We start from the raw sequence: 18071 nt of genomic DNA, 5'->3' as shown, positions 1-18071 counted from the left end.
TCAGGCTAAACAAATCCCTGGTACCATGGTAACCAAATGGCAGTTGCTCCAGGTTAATCAAGACACCTGGGGCCAATTAAGATCCTTCTTGAAGGCAGTGGAGATAGCTAGATAGATTGGGACACCTGAAGCCAATCAAGGGCTGGCTGGAACTAGTTAAAAGCCTCCCAGTTAGTCAGTGAGGTGCAGGTGTCAGGAGCTATAGGAGGGAGCCGTGCTGTTGGAGGAACGAAGCAGTACAAATCCATATCAGGTGTAAGGAAGGAGGCCCTGAGGTAATGGTGAAGGAGATATTGAGTGGGGGGCTGCTGTGGGGAAGTGGCCCAGGGAATTGCACATGTCCTGTTTCCAAAAAGTCAGCTTCTCCTTACCTCCGTTGTTGGCTTATGATGAAAATGGCTCAGTAAGCTCTGACTCTTGCCTCTAGAGAGAGAAGGGCTACCTGGAGTGTCACAGTGAGCCTCTAAGGCTAGCAAAAATCCGCCAGGAAACGCAGGACCCACAGAGTCAAGGACAGAACTTTGTCACACTATGGACCAAAGGGTTGGAGAGGAGATGATACCTCTTGTGGTAAACTAGTATTTCACACTTGGTAATGCTTCTTTCCTGACTCTGGGGGTTTACCGTTTTAGAGCAAACACTTTTATAGGTACAGAGCTTACACTTAAATATTACCTTATAACATAGGATGCAGGTATTATAAATGAGATTAATGCAAGCAGCAATTTACAAGCATTTCATAAAGTCCAAAAACTAAATACATCTCTATAAATCTGATACCTATTTTAACGGTACTAACACACAGGTAAGCCAGACTGGTTTCCAGTTGTGCATCTGTCAGCGTTCAGTGAGGCCTAGAAGCCTTGACATGAGCTAGCATCTGGTCTGCCATCACAGGGGATAATGATGCTTACCTTCTTTGTAAGGAGCTTTGAGATCTACTGATGGAAAGTGCTATTTACTTGTGTTACTGTACTTGTGAAATTACTTATCTAAAGTCTGGGTATTTATATATCCATGTATACAAATTATATTTTAAAATTTGGGATCCCCTAGTTGAATTTATCCTTATCTTTAAAAAAATACATCTTTGTCTGTATGTTCCTATAGGAAGGTCATTGGTTCTTTAAGACACTGAGATCATAAATTATATCTTAGACCCTCTTAAATCTGGGAAAAGTTTGCTCTTTGAATAATGCACAATATCCAACTTGTAATAATCTAAGAGGAATTCAAGGCAGACTGTTGCTATTTTCAGAAAACCCAAAATAGATATAGTACATGATTCCATGCTGTGTGATGGTCTAATGTAAACCAATGAGGGCAAACAAACTCAGATATCCATATGTAGGCAGCTAAACAAATGGCCTGATTTTTCTTTGAGTAGTGTCCCTATGGGTGCTCCACTGGAGGTCATGCCTCCCCCACCATCTCTGGTAGGCAACTTCCATCTTTTCCTGGAGCTGGCAAAGAGGGCGGCGGACACTTACTACATACTACTAGAGGAGGTCAAAGATGCCCATCATCAGCTCCTTGATTTTATCTATTTTTTGTCCTTCTCAAAGATTGACCTCCCAATTAATGAAGCCATTTTAGACCCAGCAAAGACTCTGTGGTGTTAACTTGCAAATGAGCAGACAAAAAATATTTCCCTGCCAAGGAATCGGAATTCCTATTTTCCCACCCACCACCCAATTACATCGTGGTGGATGCTGTCAATTCCCATGGCCAATAACACCAGTCCAGAGCTATGCCCTATGATAGGGATAGGAAATGCCTTGATCTTTTCAGTAAAAAGGTGTATTCCTCGGCCACCTTATAGTTCCATATTGCAAGCTATCAGGCACTCGCGTCCAAATACGATTACATAAATTACCATAAATGTAATGATTTTATTGAAAAGCTGCCAGAGGTACATCGGGAATCCTTCAAAGCCATCATCCAGGAAGGGCAATTAGTAGCAAAAACATCACTGCAATCGGCCCTCGACACCACCGACATGGCAGCTAGGGCCATCTCCACAGCAGTGGTGATACGACGGGCATCATGGCTCCACTTGTTGCGATTCCCGAAAGAGGTGCAGTCTACGGTGGAAGATCTTCCCTTTGAGGACATGAAGGTCTTTGCCAAAAAGACCAACACCTTCCTTTATGCCCTAAAGGATTCTAGGGCTACCTTTGGGTCGCTGGGTATCTATACACCAGGGGAAAAGATACTATTTAGTCCCCAGTCCCAGCACAGGCTGTATGTGGCCCCACCCCCTGACTGACTCAACTGATCATCATTGTGTACACCAATTTGGCCACTGATTGGCAGCGTTCTGCAGTGCCTGGTAACGCATAATGTCAGACCCGATGGGTCTTAGAATCATCTGGTCTGGGTACTCCATCCATTTCACCTCCTTACCACCTCCACAACACCCTTCCCCATCCCTCTTCAGGCACCTTTCTCATGAGAGTTTACTACAACCCTTCTCCAGTTAGGAGCCATAGAACCAGTGCCTCAACATTTATGAGGCAAGGGGTTCTACTCTTGTTATTTCCTAATAACCAAAGGAAGGGAGGTTGGAGACCCATACTAGACCTCAGAGCAAGTTTGTCAAGGCTCAGAAGTTCAAGATGGTCACCCAATTGATCATTCCAGCATTGGAACAGGGAGACTGTTTTTTGGCCCGGAGCCTCTGTGAGCCCACTTGCACATCTCAACCCTACCAGCTCGCAGGTTCATGACCATTACCAATTCAGAGTCCTCCCCTACAGGCTCTCATCGGACCCGAGAGTATTTTCCAAACTTCTCTCAGTGGTAGCTGCTTATTTACACATGCTAGGAATAATGATTTACCCATACCTGAACGATTGTCTACTCATAGCCCAATCTCTCCAGAAGGCTCACCAAGTCATCGACACTATGATACACTTGTTCATAGAGCTGGGTCTACAGATAAACACCCAGAAGTCAACTCTCACTCCAGTGCAACATCTGGAATTCAAGGGGGCTGACCTCAACGCTTTGCAGACCAAAGCCCTTCTACCTCAACACATCAATCTTCTTGAGTTGAGAGCAGTCATGAACATCTGTGCCCATTTCCTTCCACTGATTGCAGGATCACACACAAAGATCCTAGCAGACAATGTAGCCTGCATGTACTACATCAATTGGTATGGTGAGGGCCAGGTTGCCCTACCGATGCACGGAGGAAGTGAGATTATGGAACTGTTGCATTTCTAACAACATTACTCTGTCCACGGCTTACCTTCCAGGCACACAGAACTCAATAGCAGACAATCTCAGTCGCAAATTCCCACACAATCACAAGTGGGAGATGCACTCCACGAACTATTCACATAATGGGGAACACTGTCTACATACCTGTTTGCCACTTACCAGAATAAGAAATGTCCACGCTACTGCTCTAGGGTGGGGATAAACCGTGCTCGCTAGGCAATGCTCTTTTCCTCCCTTGGGACAAGGACCTTCTTTACACCTTTCCTCCATTTCCTCTACTGCTGAAGGTCCTGCTAAAAATAAAAAGAGTCAGAGCTCATGGAATTCTGATCGTTCCTACTTGGCCAAGACGGACCTGACACCCTTACCTAGCACAGCTCGTGATGTGCCAACCGATCTCCCTCCCAATCATTCCGCACCTCCTATCACAGGACAAAGGGTGTACCCTGCATCCCAACTTGGGGATTCTCCACCTCAAAGCATGGCTCCTGCTTGGTTCCAACACCTAGAGAGTTCCTGCTGAAGTGAAGTACAAGAGGTTCAATTACACAGTATAAAGTCCTCCACACGACAAACTTACCTGCAGAAATGGTCCAGGTTTCAGATTTGGTGCATGTCCCAACAAATCTCCCCAACATCCGTGACTCTTTCACACATCCTAGATTATGCTCTGATCCTTATAAAGGCAGGATTATCCCTAAACTCTCTTAGGGTCCATCTAGCAGCTAAAACAAACTTTCACCAACCTGTAGAGGGGTACTCAGTGCTGTCACACCCAACCACAAAAAGGTTCCTCAAAGGTATAATAGACCTCTTCCTTCAGCCTTGACTTCCTACCCCCCTGTGGGACCTAAAACTGGTACTGAAAGGGCTGACTAGGCCTCCCTTTGAACCCAAGGCCACCTGTTTGCTGATGTACCCATCAATGACAGCCTTCTTGATAGCGATTACCTCGGCCAGGAGAAGAGGAGAGATACCAGTCCTGATGGCACGTCCCCCCTACACAGTATTCTTTTTGGACAAGGTTACGCTCAGGCCACATCCAAAATTCATCCCTAAGGTAACCTCTCCATTTCACATGAATCAATTGATTCACCTTGCAATCTTCTACCCCAAGCCTCACCAAGACAACAAGGAGGCTATACTTCATACCCTAGATGTCAGGAGAGCCCTGGCCTTCTACCTTGACAAGACAGGGGTCTTTGGGAATTCCCCTCAGCTTTTCTTCTCCATTGCAGAAAGATCCAAGGGCTCAGCAATATCAACCCAAAAGCTCTCTAAGGCCTGGTCTACACTAGAGGGGTGGGTCGAACTAAGGTACGCAACTTCAGCTACGCGAATAGCGTAGCTGAAGTCGAACTACCTTAGTTCGAACTACTTACCCGTCCTCACGGCGCGGGATCGAAATCCGCGGCTCCCCTGTCGACTCCACCACCGCCGTTCGCGGTGGTGGAGTTCCGGAGTCGACGGGAGCGCGTTCGGAGTTTGATTTATTGCGTCTAGATGAGACGCGATATATCGAACTCCGAGAAGTCGATTGCTAACCGCCGACCCGGCGGGTAGTATGGACGTACCCTAAGTGGGTCTCGAATTATATCTGACGGTGTTACCAAATTCACAGTATGACCCCTTGAGGCTCGATTCGTACAAACTCCACAAGATCGATCTCGTCATGTGTCACCTTTTTCAAGAATGTCCCTATCTCAGAGATCTGTAGAGCGATGACATGGGCCTCAGTCCACACTTTTGTAGAACACTATGTGATCACTGGGGACGCCACCTCTGATGCCATCTTTTGGCTCCACAGAACTGTCATCAGTAACTGACCCAACTCCAAAGTCCCAGCCCTCCAGAAGCGGGCTTGGGAGTCACCTACAGTGGAGCACCCATAGGGACACAGCTTGAAGAAAAAAAAATTACTCACCTTGTGCAGTAATAATGGTTCTTCGAGATATGTGCCCCTATGGGTGTTCCACAACCCACCCTCCTCCCTCTACTTCAGAGTTCTTGTCAATGATTCTGTAGTAGAGAGGGAACTGAGGGTGATTAGCCCACAGGCACTGACTAGCCTCGTGGTGTAGCACAAGGAGAAACAGCACGTGTGCTGGCCCAACAGACTCTGCTACTGAAGGTCTCCGATCAGCAGCCCAGGAACACAAGCACACCAATGGTGGAGCACCCATAGGGACACACATCTCAGAGAACCATTGTTATTGCACAAGTTAAGTAACTTCTCCTTTTTCAGGCATGCTCAGCAGCCACAATTCCTACTGAAGTTCCTCCTTCCTCAGGCTTTCACTCTGTTTCTCACATCTTTGTTTCTTTCTCTAACCCATACTCCTTAACGTGCTCTTCCTTCCATTACTGCTTTAGAAGAAACTATTCCATTAATCTTTCCCACTTCTCATCCCTACTCATCACCCTCCCCTCCCCACCCCCAAATGACACCAGTCACACACACACTCACAGTAGTGACCGACAGGTTCTTCTCGCTGGTTAGAATGCTAAGAAAAGGACGTTGGGGTTGGAGTGCTCCCTGCAGCAGTGTAACACAGGAAACAATTCTAGCAGGCCACTAGAGGATTTGCTGAACAAGACTGTAAGATCCATTTCCCTCTCTTTTGCTAAATACCCACATTGCAGGGAGGGGAGAGGATGGAGGGCCTCAGTGTCCATGCTGGAAAATGACTGGCTGATGGGCAACTCCTTCTGAGCCTGAAAATGGGTGAAACTATTTTTCCTGAATCAAATACATTACCACTAACACCTTTGGTCAATATGTGTAAACTATATGGGCACAATACTGCAAATTCTTGCTCAGGCAAGTAGTCCTTATTCACCTGAGCAGTTTCATTTTAACAGTCCAGTTCAAATTCCTAGTCTAACCTATAAGGGCTTGAATGGGCTGAGGCTTGTCTTTCTTAGGCTCTGACCCAGGAAAACACTTAAGTGTGTGCTTAAAGTTAAGCATTTACATAAGCACCTTTTCTGATCAGGAATGCTTTCCTGAATTACCATACTTCTTTGCACAGGCCTTTTCATAGTAAGAGTCATGGAATTCATTAAAAGATCCATTGCATACAAAATTTAAATCCTCATAAGTAGTGGTGGCTAAATATAGCACTAAATAGTATAATTCTTTTTGATCAAGATAGATACAAGCCTTAATTTTATATGACCACCTAGATACCATTGTGATTCTGTGCTTGACTGAATTCAGTAAGGATGGTCTAGAGGTTAGAGTGCTAGACTGCAATTTACAAGACCTGGATTTAATTCCCTGCTCTACCATTGTCTCCTTGTGTGACCTTGGAATGTCACTTAGTCTCTCTGTAACTCAGTTCCCCATCTGAAATATGGAGATTGCAATATGATTCACTTCTATCAGTGTAACTTTTAAGAGGTTGATATATACTATGTCTTTAAAAAACATCAGGTTTGGCCAACATTTTAAAACTTAGTCTCTCAAACAAGAATATGTCACTTAATGTTGTACTTCATTTTCTTATCTGAGGAAATATCTCTTTTGACAGTGCTGAATTCAAATAAAAATTAATGTTATGAAAAATGCCATCAGCATTTACCTGTATTTTTTAAAAATAATGATTTTAGAACATATTCATCTGCTTTTTAGATTTATCTCCCAAAATGAAATAATACTTCATGCAAGCTACATATAAAAATTTTGAGCTAGTAGATAGCTTTAAACTATCTGAAACTACTTAAGAACATAAGAACAACCATAGTGGGTCAGACCAGTAGTCCATCTTGCCCAGTATCCTGTCTTCTGATAGTGGCCAATGCCAGGTGCTTCAGAGGAAATGATCAGAACAGGCAATCATCAAGTGATTCATCCCCTGTTGCCCATTCCCAGATTCTGGCAAACAGAGGCTAGGGACACCATCCCTGCCCATCCTGGCTAATAGCCATTGATGGACCTATCCTCCATGAATTTATCTAATTCTTTTTTGAACCCTGTTATAGTCTTGGGTTTCACAACATCCTCTGGCAAAGAGTTCCACAGGTTGACTGTGTGCTGTGTGGAAAAATGCTTCCTTTTGTTTGTTTTAAACCTGCTGTCTATTAATTTCATTTGGTGACCACTAGTTCTTGTGTTATGAGAAGGAGTAAATAACACTTCCTTATTTAGTTTCTCCACGCCAGCCATGATTTTATAGACCTCTATCATATCCTCCCTTAGTCATCTCTTTTCCAAGCTGAAAAGTCCCAGTCTTATTAATCGCTCTTCATATGGAAGCCGTTCCATACCCCTAATCATTTTTGTTGCCCTTTTCTGAATCTTTTCTAATTCCACTATATCTTTTTTGAGATGGGGTGACCACATTTGCATGCAGTGTTCAAGATGTGGGCATACCATGGATTTATATAGAGGCAATATGATCTTATCTTATCTTATCTTATCTTAATGATTCCCAACGTTCTGTTCACTTTTTTGACTGCCGCTGCACATTGAGTGGATGTTTTCAGAGAATGATCCACAATGACTCCAAGATCTCTTTCTTGAGTGGTAACAGCTAATTTAGACCCCATCATTTTTTACCTCTCTTCATTCTGAAAACTGACCATTTATTCCTACCTTTTGTTTCCTATCTTTTAACCAGTTACTGATCCATAAGAGGACCTTCCCTCTTATTCAGGGGTGGGCAAACTACGGCCCGAGGGCTGCGTCCGGCCCTGCAGATGTTTTAATCCGGCCCTCGAGCTCCCGCCAGGAGCGGGGTCCGTGGCTTGCCCTGCTCTGGCGCTCTAGCTGGGGAGTGGGGTTGGGAGATTTCCCCGCTCTGCGCGGCTCCCAGAAGCAGTGGCATGTCCAATGTTTAACATGGAGAAAAGACTGGAGGCTCTGTGTAGCTACACTAGGAGTCACCACAGATATATGTGGGCTCCTGGCTTTTCCTCACTTTCTGTCTGCTGAAACAGCAATGATTCTACTGCGTTGAAGGTGCTCTGCACTTGCAGAAGAGTGGGGAGGATTTTTGTTTATTAATGGAATTACACTATATCCAAACTCACTTTATTTGGTTCCTAGATTAGATTAGAAACTTTTTCACTTTTGGTTTATTTGAATAGTTAACATATTGCAACATTTGATATGTTTCAGGCTGGATCTTGTTCCAATCAATAGATCAGTTGGTTTGAAGGCTAAACCCACTAAGCCAGTAACAGAAGTTCTACGGCCTGTGGTTGCAAAATATGGCTTAAATCTTAATGAACTTGTGGCAAAACTAGTAAGTATCTTTTGGTGTAAAACAGGGGTGGGCAAACTATGGCCCGAGGGCCACATCCGGTCCTCCAGACATTTTAATCCAGCCCTCGAGCTCCTGCGTGGCTCCCAGAAGCAGCAGCATGTCCCCCACCCGGCTCCTACGTGTAGGGGCAGTCAGGGGGCTCTACACATTGTCCACACCCCAAGCGTGGCTCCCGCAGCTCCTATTGCCCAGGAACCGCAGCCAATGGGAGCTACAGGGGAGAGGCGCCTGCAGACGGGGCAGCGCGCGCCTGCCTGGCCCCCCCCCATGCCTTAGGAGCTGAGAGGGGGGGGGGTCACTGCTGCTGGCTGCTTGGCTTGAGAAGTGCCACAGCACCCCCACCCCCACCCCCCCCCACCCCCCACCCCCCCCCCCCCCCCCCCCCACTCCCCCTCCTCCCCTCCCTCCCCTCAGTCCCAGCCCAGAGCACCCTCCTGTACTCCCAATCCCAGAGCCCTCACCACCTCCTGCATCCCAACCCCCAATTTTGTGAGCATTCATGGTCTGCGATTCAATTTCCGTATCCAGATGTAGCCAGATGGCCAAAAAAAACCAAAAAGTAAATGTAAATCTGTATTTGTTGTCTGAAAAAAAAAATATATAGTATAAAAAAAAAATATTAAATAGGCTCATCTTTATAAAATGAAATGATAACTATTCTATTGTTGTTGTGATGAGATGATGGTGCAGTAGTCATCATTCTTCATCTTCTTCAGATAGTTTGACTATGGCTTTGTCTGGGCCTGCTTTGTCTTGGCCCTTCTCTGCCCCCTTCCTGCTTTTCATTCAGAGGCATTTCAATCCAGGCTGAAACAAAACAACAAAGGGCACTAAGGGATGGGGTGGACGGATGGGGATAGGAAGATCGATCTTAGATAATAGCATCAGCAGCATCGAGAATAGTCGACGATCTCCGATCTCTCTTACCTCTCACTCACAGCGATCTCCACAAATCCACGTTCCGTCCCCCCCGTTGACTCCCACTTCTGCCTTGGTGGAGGAGTTTTTCAGAGTTTCGAAGAGATTCATTAGGATCAATCATGATCAGATGAGGATAAATCGATCCCCGATAATCCAGATCAATCACTCCGATTCGATCGCATCCGAGACGCTCCATGTGCCTTCCATCCATTCCTCCCAGAGCCTCTACTAGCCTGGAAAGCACAGAAATCAGCTCCAGACTGTTGACAGCATATAGGTCTACCATTGGTTTGTCAGACTGGCCAATCCATAATATGCTGCAGACAAATGACTCGTGTCCATTATGATCAAAGCAATTATGGACATTATTGGTCTGAAAATTATAGGGAAGATAGCAGAGGATTCTTGGGGTTACACTGAATTATAACTGTACTAGCTAGTGTTCTGTTTTAAATACCAAGTTGTAAATTCAAGTTGTTTTGAAAACCATTGTTTTTCTCTATTATACACAAACTGTGATCTAACTTCAGAATGGTGAGCAGGAGCCATTAGATCTTGGTGTCCCAATATCTAATCTGGATGGTCAACGAGTTGTATTATATGAAAAAGAGCCAACAAAGGGAAGAGGTAAGAGATTCTGAAAGTTTTTATGAAGTGCTTAACGAGCCTCATCAAGCCTGACTTTACATTCATAGAAAAAATAAATTTACGTGAGGTAAATGGTGTTAGGATGAAGGATTTGACTTATAGGATAGAATGGGAAAACTATTTATAGGAATTAAAGTTAAAGGTGTGACTTTTCATCTATTAAATTGGCCGGTATTTGACTATCACGATGTGCTCTTGTAGCAAAGTTTGTAACTCTTAAAAAATATTTTTTCTCCCTAGTATCCTACAAGCTCTTAGTTCATTAGAGAATGAAGTTCTATATTTTACCACAGGACAGGTACAGCTTAGGGTATCAGCTACAACTGCTGGAGAGATGGATTGTGTGAGGTGAGAAGATACTGCAGTCTCCATCTCTGTGCAATCCTTGGGCTCCGCAGAGACTGGCAAAAAGAGTGCCAGTTGTGATTTTTGAGGTGGTGGATCTCTGTGAAATAGAAGCTGAACTAAGACTTACTTCACTTCAAATTGGCCAGAGAACAGCAGTTAGATAATTATTTTTTGTCACTACTGACCTTCGCTGGATTCAGACCAGGGGCCTGGAGATTAAAGGTTCCATGTGCCATTAGTATCCCCCTTTATAGGTAAAAAACATGATTTAGATTAGATTAAAATTAGATTAAATTAAATGTTTAGAATGGTGGATCTTGTAGGGGAAATTAGTAAAATAAAGAGAGCTGTATTTGGCAGGGCGGGTGGAAGGGGAGTCAGATTTTATCACTTTGTTGGGGACCAGAGTCACAGACCACAACATTTAATTTACCTTAAAACTTTTATAATCCTATTGGTAGTGTTATATAGGAACTAGGCACAAATGAGCCACTTCTTTCTACACGGCCAGGTTATTTTGGGCATTAAACATGTGTAAATCATCAGAGAATCACCCCAGTAGAAAGATGATCCTAGAGCAGCATAGAATCAACATAGGCATTCTTATGCCACATATGCTTCCTGATACACTGGGGAAAAGATGCATGATTAGAGAGAGAATGCTCTGTTAGGATGAACTTACACCAAGCAGATTCTGAGCTGTTTTTTGCCCTTTGTGTCTGTTGCAGGCAGATACAAATTAAAGCAGCCCTGAGCTTACTTTAACAGTGTATGGAGAGAAAATGGAGATGCCCAAAGGGCAGTTGATGCACAAAGCAGATCTGAAAGGTTTTGGGGTTTCTTAATAGATTTTTCTGCATCTGGTGTTTTTTTAAAAAGACTGCGTTTTCATCTAAACTGAACCCTGTGACTGCAGATCTAGTGAAATTATGCCATCACAAAAGTCAAGAAAATTTAAAGCTTAGCAACGGAGAGGGAGAGAGATTTTTGCTCACTCATTGCTTTTCATTTATTTTGTTACCAGCTATTGTACTCAATGACTTATAAATATTGTGGAGAAAGGATGTCTTCCCTTTAGCTTTTTGACCCCTGCTGCATCTTTTCAGTAAAGGTGTAAAAACTCATAACACACAAGCTTTGAAAGCACCAGAAAATCCAGGGAAGCCTAGGTTGTTTTCTGGTTGATTTAACTTAAAAATATTGGGGATGTGAAGTTTGATCTTCCCTGGTTTTGCTAGAGCTTCTTCCAGGGGGCCTCATGGCAGGGTATTTTATGTGTCATTGTGTTTTAAATGTTAATATTATGCTGAAGTGATATGTTTATAATTATAGAAGACATTTTTATGTTTAGTGTTCACAGACAGACAAAAAGGCGCCCCAGTAAAACAAAGTACAGTTGTAACTTCCACTTCCAGAAATCAAGCATCTACAGTAAGTTTTTTTTTTTTAAATGATTTCTGCCACTCAGAATACCTTCTATTTTCTTCTCTCATCATAAAGTAGAAGCTTCAGGTATCTATGCTAAAAACAGTGTCCAGCTTACCTAACTGAATTGGCTGCAGCTATAAATCATCCTATTCTTTCTGTCAGACTTCATCTGTGAGGGTTTAATCCTGCTTTTTCACCAGTGTGTGACCATGAATTGAGTAGCAGTGAGTGTTTTCCCGCTTTTATATTCTTGGGTTTCTATATCAGCTGAGTGGATCATCTTTATCAAAATCCATTAACTTTCTTTGAAAGCCAAGGCAAGTACTTGAGCCTACTACTTTAATGTAAATTTTGCTGTGCAAGCAATGTGCTTATTGTAAATAGGATTTTTTCTTTTTTGGTGTGTAGTGTTAAATCTTTTTTGTCATGATTAAGCTATAACATTTGTTGTATTTTTTTAATCAGAGAGATCTGTTTATAAAATATCCTTTTTATTCACTTAGAATCTATTACGCACAGATTGTGGTATATCCTAATTGTAAGAAGTACTTTAACTTTCCTTCTAATGCAGGGAGAGGGAAGAACTCTAGGAAAGTCTAATTCTATTAAAATAAAAGGCGAAAATGGAAAAAATGCTAGGGATGCTCGGCTATCAAAGAGAGAAGAATCTCTTGCAAAGATTGGGGAAAAAAAATATCAGAAAATTAATTTGGACGAAGCAGAGGGTATGTCAACTTTTTAAGTATATGTAATAACATTAGTGTTCAAGGGAAAATGATAATTCCAATTTATGACTGTGGAAATCATAAGGACTGTGCATTTATCACTGTATGAAGAAAATAACAGACAAGTTCCTTATATGCTTGTTGCTGTTAACTTTGAACTGCTAATTTATTGAAGTCTAGGGTAAAATTTTCAAACATGCCTGCAGGTACTTAAAGGTATTTAGGCATCTTAAGATGAGATAGGTGCCTACTGGGATTTTCAAAAGGGCTGAGGTTACTAACTCCCAGAGAGATCAATGGGTGTTAGATGCCTAAGAGCTTTTGAAAAGCACACTACATGTCTACCTGCATCTTTAGGTGCCTAAACAACTTTTATAATCTGGACTTAGATCCCCTTTTCAAACGTCTCTTAGGATCTTAAGGGCCTAAGTCACTTTTGAAAAGGAGATGTAGGCTCCTAAATCACGTAGGCACTTTTGACAATTTTACCCATAGTCTATGATAGCCAGATTACCACTACTTGAAAAGGGGTGGTGTTGGTTGTGTGGAGTGGTGGGCAAGAACAGAAAGAGATTACTTTTCATTCAGTAAATGTTCTGAAGAGGTGGCTAGAAATGGTACAAGAAACAAGGCTGTGCCATAACTGGTCATTTTGCATTTTCTGAGCCAAAATCTTCCCTAAATTACATCTTTGAGACACAATAACTTCATGAGGATTTCACTGATGACAGCAGAATTTGCCTTTCCATGTATGTTTTCTGATATGAAAAAATGAGAGATAATAAAAGTCACAGGGAGGTGAAGGAATAAGATCATTTTAAGGGTTGATATCTTTAGATATTACTCCCCCATCCCCAACCTCAAGGATTATTTGAAACAATTGCCTATCCCACTAGCTCCAAAATAAAATGTGAAAATCAGAACACACATGCTAGCTAGGGCAAAAATTTTAAATGCATCATTATTACCACCTGATGTAGGGTGACCAGATAGAAATTGTGGAAAAAATGGGACAAGGGTGGGAGGTAATAGGCGCCTATATAAGAAAAAGTTCCCAAAAATGGTACTGTCCCTTTAAAAATGGGACATCTGGTCACCCTAACCTGATGTTCAAACAAAGGGCCTGATCCTGAAAAGAGCTGCACATGAATGACTTTATATAAGTGAATAATTGTTTGTAGGTTTGGACACAAGGAAGTACCGTAGCTGAAACCCTTGTTTTGAATGGCTGTTTGTTAGTTTCTGAATGTTGCTGCAAAACATGTTAATGTAGTTTTGAATTACTTATTTCTGTGTGCTACTTGAGTAGCTTGTTTTACCCAGTCTTATAAATTGAGGCCAAGTGAAATATTAACATAATTTGAAGACCTCAGAATTTGAGGCCTTCATATTTTATTTTGATTTTGTGAAATTGATCCAAGTTTGGGAAAGACCTATTGAATGTTGTAGAGTATTTTTTAATGAAAAATCTTTATGAAATTTGAAATTTCAGGAACAATCAGGTTTTCCCTAAAACACACACATTTCAGAAATGTTTTCTGTTTTGATGTGCATACTGCCATTTTGCAAAACTTTGGTAAAAGTTATATTTTGGGGCTACAAAATGCTCCAGATTCAAACTCCATATATTTTCTAACATTTTGCAAATCTGTTGAAAATTATTTTCACGCAACACTCCTAGTGATTATTCCAAACCACCCAAAAGTAGTGTTAGAAAGTTGTAAGTAAAGTAAGTTCTAGGAGTGTAACATATGACTTTATATTGTGTCAAAAAAACATTGTTGCTAAAACTAAATGTTTTGGTTTTGCAATGAAATTTGTTGATTTTTTTTTATTTAGATAATCAGTGTAAACTGGGTTGAAACCACAAAACTGATTTCACTTGGTTCCTAAAATGAATTTGAACTTTAATCTCCAGAAATTTAAAGGTAGCAGTAGCTCCTGGAGCTTGATCCAGGGTGTAATTCTGCCCTTCTTCCTGGGTAAGGGGGACATAAGAAGGTCCCATGTTAGCAATTTTGAAATTTGGATGATTGGTACCAAAGAGTTAAGTTATTTCTTTTTTGGGAGCGGTATCCTTCTTGGCTCAAGGTCTAAAATTTCTGGTTGCTAAGTTTTGAGGCTTTCCAGAACAAAATAATGGATCAGTTACACATATATAATTATATTAAATCACAAAACAACATTATGATAAAACTAAGATTTTGTCTTAAATCTACTCCATCAAAGAGATTCAAAGTTTTGGCTAAAAGTTCCAGATTAACATATTATTATTAAACTGAAAAAAAAGTCTTGTAAGAGGATTGTCTACATTCTGGACCAATAAGCTTTCAGAGAGCTGACTATTTTTAAATTGAGGTGTGCAAAGAAGCATCTAGAGTATACAAATGTGCATCCTAATCCTACAATCTGTTAAATTTCAGTAGGACAAGAGCTTTGTTATGTAATAGGAATTAAAAACATGTGAAGGTTCATTTTAATGCATAAAATAGAAAATATGTTTAGAACGCAGACTTGGTATGCAGAATTTTAGCCCAGAGTGAAATGCAGCTGTTCTAAATTGCAAAACTGCTTACAATAACAATCTTGATTATCTTAATTATAATGCTGCTAGTGAACATTGCTGCAATTGAAAAAGTTCCTAATTAACATAAAATCTAATTTCAAGGCAGCATTGAAAATAACTGAAGGTCTTCATTGAGAATAAATATGCTAATGGTTGACGTTTTAATGGCTTTCATTTTCTAACAAAAATTTGTCAATTTTGGGTTTTCTTCTAAATAGAGTTTTTTGAACTCATATCCAAAGCTCAAAGTAACAGAGCAGATGACCAACGTGGGCTGCTAAGGAAAGAAGACCTTGTTCTACCTGATTTTCTTCGTTTACCTCCCAGTGGACCAGAACCACCCTCATCTACACCAGTGAGCTCTAAAGGCCTCAGCAAGAGAATTGCAAAAAATGATGGCAAGGATAAATGTACACAGCCAAGTGGAAAACTGGAGACTACGCAAAACTGTAATGAAAATTCAATTAAGAAAACAGGTCATTCAGAAAATAAACATAAGTCTGCTTTGACAACGCTCAACAGTCAGAAGACTTACAATGTTCCTTTTAGTGCCCCATTGTCTCCAATTCCACATGTACAGGAAAACAATACGACAATATGGAAAAGGCAATCAGGAGAATTACAGGATGAAGGCATACAGACTATAGATGATGAAAATGTAGCAGACTTGACTCTTGTGGCTGAAGGAGATATTAGTAGCCCTAACAGCACCTTACTGCCGCCACCACCAACACCACTATCAGACATCAGTAAACTCACAGAAGCCAACTATCCACCACCAACTCCACTGGCAGGTAATCAGGAAAATTCTGGATATCAAAGATCCAATTCAGGTATTTCTAGTTTTTAATAGTCTTTCCTTTTACGTAAAATTATCTTCCCTTTATATTGTTTATCACTAAAACAAACAAACAAAACTATCTCTGCACCTTACACTTTAATTTTAAATAAGTTTTATTGCTTTATTCACTGTTAAGTTACATTTCTGGTTGCCTCCAAAACATATTTTTGTTTGGACTGAGTACATTTGTGCTAAATAAAATGCAAGCCTGCAAATGACCATTTAGTGTGAGACTTCAATGCACGCATTAAAAAACAAACACAATATTTGCTATAATTAAAACAACGAGGAGTCCGGTGGCACCTTAAAGACTAACAGATTTATTTGGGCATAAGCTTTCGTGGGTAAAAAACACTTCTTCAGATGCATGGTGGTGTTTTTTATCCATCTTCAGATGCAAGAAGTGTTTTTTTTTTATCCACAAAAGCTTATGCCCAAATAAATCTGTTAGTCTTTAAGGTGCCATCAGACTCCTTGTTGTTTTTGTGGATACAGACTAACACGGCTACCCCTCTGATGCTATAATTAAGTAATTTACTGTTTACTCTCATACATCACACAATAGTTAAATATCAATATCTGACCTGCTTACCAGTGACCCAGTCCATATTTTCTGAACCATTAGTAACAATGAGATTAAATTATTAGGGTTTTTAGTATTACAAGTTTAATGATCTCCCCCACTCCCACACACACACACACCACTTTTTTTTTTTTTTTAAACATTTGGAAGTTCTGGTGCTGTAGGAAGAACTCTAAATATATATTAAAAACTGCAGCACTGTTTACAGTAAAACAGAAACAGGATAAATCTTGAATATTTTAAATCTTTATCTAACAAATTATATTTGTATCTAAAAATATAACCCTTAAACCATCTCTTTTTTCTCCTTTGGTACCCAAAGCAATAGATTGCATCTAAAACATAATTCCCAAAGTTTTCATATTTGAAACAGCTTTTTCTAGGAGACCATTTTTAAGAAAATGGAGGACATTAGAATGTAAGTTTCAGCAATATCACAGATCATTATTATTCCTCATAAACATGAACTCATAATAATTGCTATTACCAGAAACAAGAAGTGGTAGATTGAGTATTGTGGCATTTACATTTTACAGTCATTGTACTGTACTCTTTAATGAAAAATATAAGAAAAGGTATCTGTGCTAAAGTTATTTTTGATGTTTCAGTGCCATGATTTGTTTCACATTTCTTTGTGATGTGAAAATATACATTTGAATTATTTATCTTTTTACAGAGAGTATTTGATCCTATTTCTTATCTGTACTGCCAATGATTTGTAAATATTTATTTGATTGTTACATGCTTACAAATGGCAATGTGAACTATTGCATCCTGCTGCTCTTAACAAAACAAAACAAACTCTATCTTAATAGTATTTGCAAAATGTTCTATAAATGCTACCACTTTAATTCTTTAAATTAGATTTTAAACAGACTTGTAATCCAGATGCCTCCGTAAGAGAACACACAAAGTGTATTTAGGACATGTTTATGTACATATTTATATATCTGTGTCAGTGTCCTTTTGATGAGTGTACAAGATGGAATTCAATTTGCATCCTTTTCAATGGGAGCTGATATAAGAACATTTGCACTTAAAAACAGTATGAACTTACAGTATTTTAATGCATGCCATACATTTCTGTGTAACTGCTGTACTTTCACTTTTCTTACTTTCTACTTTCACTTTGTAGAGATCTTTATGTAGTTTTCACATGTATTTTGTATCTTTGTTCTTTCAAAAGTAATAAATTCTATACCTACTTATACAAGACTGGTTTTAAGCTTTGATTTTCTTCATTATTTTAAAAATATTCTGTCTTTGTAGAAACTTAAAGACCTAATTTAACAGATTGAATGCAATTGAAATGTAAATATTACATTAACCTTAATGTATTTAAAATGTCCTAATATTGGTTCATCTATTTAACATAGTGGTATCGGTTCAGATCTTGTAACATACATATTAATAGGTATGGACTAACAAAATTACAACAAGACAAACTTGACAGTAAAGAAATTATGAGGAGAAAATTTAATATCCTAAATACAGGCCCTTTAAATAGGGCCAGATG

The 18071-nt window shown here is 40.4% G+C and overlaps 1 protein-coding gene and 1 long non-coding RNA gene across 5 annotated transcripts in view; one reads left to right on the top strand and one right to left on the bottom strand.

Moving 5' to 3' along the window:
* RGS12 (regulator of G protein signaling 12) overlaps positions 1-18071 on the top strand; it is a 152206-nt gene that overhangs the window by 124363 nt on the left and 9772 nt on the right. For 3 of the 4 annotated variants that reach the window (XM_039540913.1, XM_039540915.1, XM_039540911.1), the window contains 5 exons: positions 8348-8474; positions 9947-10043; positions 11764-11843; positions 12412-12565; positions 15350-15964. In XM_039540913.1, coding sequence (XP_039396847.1) covers positions 8348-8474; positions 9947-10043; positions 11764-11843; positions 12412-12565; positions 15350-15964 — 1073 coding nt within the window. Of the gene's footprint in view, positions 1-8347; positions 8475-9946; positions 10044-11763; positions 11844-12411; positions 12566-15349; positions 15965-18071 lie in introns of those variants that run through there. The other variant, XM_039540912.1, reaches the window with a different exon arrangement.
* On the bottom strand, positions 1999-3723 carry LOC120406300. The gene is made up of 3 exons (XR_005599207.1): positions 3594-3723; positions 3385-3518; positions 1999-2193 (listed from the first exon to the last, which is right to left on the bottom strand). It is a non-coding gene; the product is annotated as an uncharacterized LOC120406300 (long non-coding RNA).

This window comes from Mauremys reevesii, linkage group 5, assembly GCF_016161935.1.
Source record: "Mauremys reevesii isolate NIE-2019 linkage group 5, ASM1616193v1, whole genome shotgun sequence".
In the NCBI taxonomy this organism is placed as follows: domain Eukaryota; kingdom Metazoa; phylum Chordata; order Testudines; family Geoemydidae; genus Mauremys; species Mauremys reevesii.
Note: the sequence above shows the minus strand (reverse complement) of the source record. Positions and strands in the feature narration are given on the sequence as shown.